Source organism: Ruditapes philippinarum, unplaced genomic scaffold (genome assembly GCF_026571515.1).
Source record: "Ruditapes philippinarum isolate M1 unplaced genomic scaffold, ASM2657151v2 ctg2194_1_1_1_1, whole genome shotgun sequence".
Lineage (NCBI taxonomy): Eukaryota > Metazoa > Mollusca > Bivalvia > Venerida > Veneridae > Ruditapes > Ruditapes philippinarum.
Window position 1 is genome coordinate 2,084 of NW_026864149.1, and position 6,322 is coordinate 8,405.

The 6,322-nt window shown below is 30.1% G+C and overlaps 1 protein-coding gene across 1 annotated transcript; it reads right to left on the minus strand.

Moving 5' to 3' along the window:
* Window positions 1-1,717: 1,717 nt before the first annotated feature.
* Window positions 1,718-3,181, minus strand: LOC132724575 (uncharacterized). Its single transcript, XM_060709453.1, has one exon. It carries the CDS (start codon window positions 3,179-3,181, stop codon window positions 1,718-1,720), a length of 1,464 nt encoding a protein of 487 aa, XP_060565436.1.
* Window positions 3,182-6,322: the final 3,141 nt, after the last annotated feature.

Consider the following 6,322-nt stretch of genomic DNA (forward strand, 5'->3'; position numbering starts at 1 on the left):
AAAACATGTCCTATTACAGCATGATAATGGATAGTTTTATTTGTCGACATTCATGCACTTCATGCACAAATTGAAAAATGCTTGCCTCCTTGTAAAACTATAATAACCATGCTTTATCACCACCTTTCGTTTTAATGTCGAGGATTTTTTAAAAATTACAAACGGTTTATACGTTCAGTTTTCAATACATGTTGGAATAATATATTTAAATAATAAAGATGCTGTCAGACTTATGACTCTAGAACGAATAGATAACTGTCTTATATTTTGTTCAATTTTGGATATTCAAACATTGGATTATTGTTAATTACTTCAACTGTCAGAACAATATTAAAAAAAGATGACAACACAATCATGCTTTAAACAATAATACGTGTTACAAACTGTGCAAGCGATATGTACTGATAAATATTTAAACACCCTTTACATGTATTTTTCTTTTCAAAGAATAACCTATTTTTACAGTTTATGGTTTGATTTACGTCAAATCGACACAATACTAATGACTGTCTAGCTTTACTTTCGGATGAGAAGCTCACGCTCTGCTCATGTGAGCTTCACATAATAAATTTATCCAAATTTGTTAACTTTAACTGTACCTGTTGAAAGATATGTAATGCATGCCAACTTGTCATAGATAATGAGATAGAATAACGCAACAGGTTACTCATAACTATCAATGAAAAAATGGGAATGATATTTCTGTATTATAGGCTTATAGCAACGACAAATTATAGTCAAAGTACACATATTTATTGAATTAAAAGAAACATCTTTGCTTTCTGAGTAATTCAATACTTTTGATCAACTCGGGGGAGAAATAATAAGGATGATAGTCATGATTTTGATGACGCTACAACAGTTTTGCTAAAATTACGTCCTGTTATTTTTTATCCACATTGACATTTTTTAGAAAGCACTTTACTTATAGAGTCATGAAAACAATTAAAACTGACTCTTAATATGACCTTAAAACAATGGTTAACCTTTACCGGTGATCTTACTAGTATTTTGGTCCCGGCTTTCTCAAAACATACCAATCAAGTTTATTACAATTTAAAGAAAATCTTCTTCAGACTTGATACAGAGTTTGTGGTAATTGATGATTGCAAACTGTTTGTTAGTCGGAGAAACTCCGTATGTTATCGGTTTGACTTTCTGTAAAAAAATAACAGGGAAGGACTGAATTTAGATGAATTTTCATTGGTCATATAAAAATTGCAAACTGAAATCGGTGAATATCATTGGTCATTCTAAAATTAAATATAAAAAACAGTTCTAATAATTCTAAAAAATGTAAAGGATAGTTCTTACCATTTTAAAATAAAACTTTAAGGATAGCTCTATGATAAAACGTAAGGGATATTTTTGTCACGTAGAGATAGTTCTAAAATGACATACGTATACAGGAATTTAACTTTAAAGTTTATTTGTAAATGATAACATATTTTTTAAAGTCAACCGGAAAACAAGAAAAAAGCACATCTAAAATTGAAGTTGTTTTTCTTTGAAAAATCACCAATATCAATATGCTATAATTTAATTTGAATGTTTACAAAATGGGTAATTTCTTAAAGCTACAAGAAATAATTATCATGTCATTGTTATACAAGTATTGCTTAAATTTTTTTTGTATTGACTTAAAAAACACAAATGTTAAACAGTTATACTTCATCCGTGTATCTTTTTAAAAAGATAATTCTTGTTTAAAAGCATGTTACGTCAGATATGACACTAATTGAAGCATTTTTTCATCATTTTGGATATCACAATCAATACTTTCAGGAATATTCAAAGTATTATACAACTCTTCTATGTCTTCGTAACTTAATGTTTCGTTATTAATATCACACATGTGCAAATGCAGTCTAACAAGCAAAAACCTCAATTTTCTATTTGTTAACATGATTCTCATCATTTCTCCGAATGTTCTTGGTATTTGTTGAACAGAGAGGTGAATGTAATCAATAAAATGTATGATAATTTGTATCTCATGAAGATTCTTTGAAACTCGATTAAATTCTGTTGGAGACCTGTACAAAATTGAGAAAGCAGTCCGGATCTTTGCAATTTTTAAGACAATGTATGGTCCTTCCTTCAGAAGAGAGTCTATTCTCATACAAATTTTGATTCGTTGAGAGTGTGTTAGTTTGCCTTCGAGCAAATTTCTTTGTGGAATCATATAGCTTGGAAAATTGTTCGTGACAACAAAATGTTTCAGGTAGGCAAGTGCCTTTTTAAGTGCTATTAATAATGCATGCTGGGTAAAATAATTATAGTCATTAAGTTCAGCTAACCAGAATACTACATTCTTCATAAGATATGTAGACATATCTTTACTTAGAGGTTTCAAAGTGACTTTAGGAATTTGTTTTAGCAATATAAAAACTTTTGTAAGGCAATCATTCAAACTATGAACCAATTTTATTTCACCTTTTGTGAAACATATTCTCCATTCTAAGAATTGAAAAAAGCTAGCCGTATGTCCTACGGGAACCACGTGTGAATCTAAACTTGAAACTTCTCTTATGACTGCAGCAGGCGGCCACTGATAATTTCTGCTTCTACATATCCATGAGCTTAAGTAACCAGGACACTCACATTTAAGAGCCATCACATCGTCTTCCGAAGTTAATGCCAAACGGTTTGATACTACTGAGGGACCTTGAGTTTCTTCTTTCACATTAATATATTCTTGATTTCCAGGCAAACGACTAATTTCAATCCTTAAATTTTTCATTTTATTTTTCAAAAAATCACTAGAAAGATATAAGCTATTTGGAGCTAGTTCAACCATGGATTCGTAAAATAATGTGGCTGTTGGAAGTCTGTTACAAATGATAACAGTTCTTAGTAAAGAATAACCAGGACGCGAGTGTTCCAAAACAAGTTTGAATTGGTGTTGTTCTTCATGTGCTACCAAGTTAGAATGTTCTTTGCAGACTGCGTCAGGTAAAACTTCCATTACATCTAGATCATTCTCTAATGGAGCTGTCACACCCTCAGCCTTACTCCCAACTACAAATCTGTTGATTGAAAGTCCAGAATGGATCTCATTGTTGTAATTCTCTGCGGTAATATCTTTATATATTTTCCTTCTAAATGCTATCATTTGTTTACCGTATCCGATGTCCGTAAGTAAGTTTGAAATAAGAATTGATTGGTTTTGATACTGTGTCATTTTTCTTGTATTTCCTCTTAAAATGTCATTGCTATAAAATCTGAAATGTTGATAAAGAAATATATTTTTTGATTAAAATACACTTATGTACACGATCACAGTAAAATATAATATTTTAACTTCTATTTCTATAAGAAACATTGTTTTAAGCAAATGTCTTTTGTTGAATTGAATTTCTATTTTTCTTCAGTAGTAAAATATGTAAATTTTATTTCATCGTGTAAAATATCAAATATGTATGTGTTTGAATAGGAAAGCTGTTATCCAAATATCATTCAAAATGTTTATAAAATGTGAAGTAGAAGATAATCATAAACATAATGATGAAAACATATCATTTAGATTTATAGATAGGGAGATGCTCCTAAAAATATGATACAGACTTAACAAGAATTGACAAATTAAAAGAAACTAGTTAGGAGCTTAAGTGTCTTAACTTTTTCTTTCTAAATCATTGGAAAATATTAAGTATGATGTTTAAAGTTAAATAAAGCTCTAAACGAAAAATAATCACAGAGTTATATTTAAATGGAGAGGAAGCTACGACGTCATACAAGTAATATCTGTATCAAATATTTATTATCAGGCAAGTTCACATTTTTGCGCAATATTCCGAGACCACGTTTGACACGATACATGTTTACATGTACGCTGTCATGTTGTCTAAAAGTTATTGTGGTAATGAAAGAAGAAGTTACAAGTTTTGTATGAAAAAAAATAAAGATCAAGATGAAAATTATTCTCTGAAATAGATGTAAATGAAAACAAAAAAGGCAGTAAAACAAGATGGCGGAGCTGATCAAATCTAAGACACAATAAATCTCGCACAAAGGATTGTGGGTCAGGATTAAAAAAAAAATATTTGGCCGAGCTTGGGCCCATACAAACTACTTCGCCGAGAAAGACAAAAGTTGGAGAGGGAACTGTTTTACGAAAGTATAAGACAAATGATTTTTATACAGAATTGGTCTATCTCGTCGGAATCCGACATGACCCTACAGAGAAAGCATCTTTTATAAATTATTTTTGCCCACCACTAATCTATGGTCATTTTCGAACTGGCATAATTAACTGTTGAAATTCATTAGAATATCTATAGCGAGTCATGATTTGAAGAAATTTTCTGTTAACATTGTGTTCAAAACAATTTTATGTTCCATAAGGATATCATAGCTAAATCGATCAATACTCATTAATAAATTAATATCTTCCCGCTCTTTAAAACTATGTATAATGCTCTGCCTCTTTGAGTAAGTTCTTATAATAGAGTTGTTCAGTAAACATTAAAAGCAAGAAACTATCTTTTGGGTCTGTGTTATCAAACAATCCCTTTAAGGGTCAACACAACAATCTCATCTATGTACTGATCAGCGGAAGTAGCTTTTGCTGATACACTACAATTAATTTTTTGTAGCGGTTACTTCCCCTTATTAGTAATCAGTACATAAAGTTGATAAACGTATTATAAAATAAATAAACTCCGATACGAACAAGTTTGATGTAAATCTTAAAAATAATATTCATTCTAAAAAGGGTACATGGGTTTTAACTAATTATTTTTAACACGAATAACAGTAGAGGGCTTTAATACTAGCAGGCGGAAAAAACATAAATTTACATTATATTGCGCACAATGTAATATTAGAATTCACTGCAAAAGTACCATATAATTGTCCGTTACATTATAATAGAAGATATTCAATATAAAAGGAAGGAAAAATCGAAAAACTTGTTTATTCTCAATCATGGAAAGAAAACGAAAAGAGTTTAGAAACAAAATATTATTTTTTATGAGAAATTGAGATAAGGAGTAAAACTAAAACTGAAATAGCAATATTTTCCATATTCCAAAAAGTACGCTCTCGGGTATTGTGTCTAAAATAGAAACAATGGACTATTTTTTCTTCATCAAATGATCTTCAAAATGGCGGACAGTTCGTTATATGTAAATCTGTTCGCTATAAAAACTCCTGATACAAAGAACTAATTCGCTATATGCTTACAAGGAATTTATCACAATTCGTTGAAATATGACTCACAAGGTCAATTTTCAACAGGATCAAATTTTGATATTACTTTTATCAATTATGTATATGAATATAGTGTCTGAGTAGAACTTCGTTAAATAAAACATCACACTGATAACTTACGAATTTGATCGTGGAAAATGTCCAGATATTCTGACATGCCATGAACAAAGTTGTGTTCAACCCGATTCTGTTGGTTTAAGAAATTGTTATATGTTAAAATGAAAACAAGTTCTTTAAACAACTCAAAAGTACTGCAAAAGTAATTTAGCTGTGTGGTGAAACATATAGGTGTTAAGAATTCAGTTAAAATGTCAAGGTCACGCTTGAAAGCCTCATTAGCTAAAAGTCTAGTTCACATTTAAATATTTCCATGTTCTTTTGTCTTTCAGTGAAAAACTGTAATAGCTTCGTTCAAAGGTTTGGTTCATTAAAACAATTTCTGATGAGTTTGAAGCTTAAATATCAAGGTCAGATAGATACTCTTAAACTTTAAATGTTTATAGTTACTTACAAGTACATCAATTATTATATCCAGTCATCAAGTCTGTCATTCATGAACAGTTTTTGAAATAACTAGGCATATTTCTATGGTAAATTAGGAAAACATGCCACATTCAACTGGTTTTGTTTTTAATCTGAAAATATGAAAAAATACATGTTAATGTTTCTACATTATTGAAACATACTTTTTAAAGTTACTGTAACGATGCCTTTGATGCAAGACAATGTCTAGCTGGTCCTATTTGGGGCACTTGCCTGTTTCTGTCGACAGTTCTCGTCCTTATCAAAATTTTGATATATGTAATGTAGAAATACAAGTAGTTCTAGTATTGAGGAAATTAAAGTTTAATTTGAAAAACCAGAGTTAATTTTTTTTAAGATTAAGTATTGAGTTACAACTAAATATTTCTGTAACAACAAAACTGGTACAGCTGAGTCTCGATATACATCAGATGATGCAGTGAAAGTATCATCACTATTATGACATCTATCCTGGGAGATTTCTCCCTTAGATAAAATTGTCAAAGCAATATACACTGATAGATATTGAAAATGCAATTAGGAAAAGCATTAAACAAATTCTAATAATGCTGATAACTTGAAAGGTGTT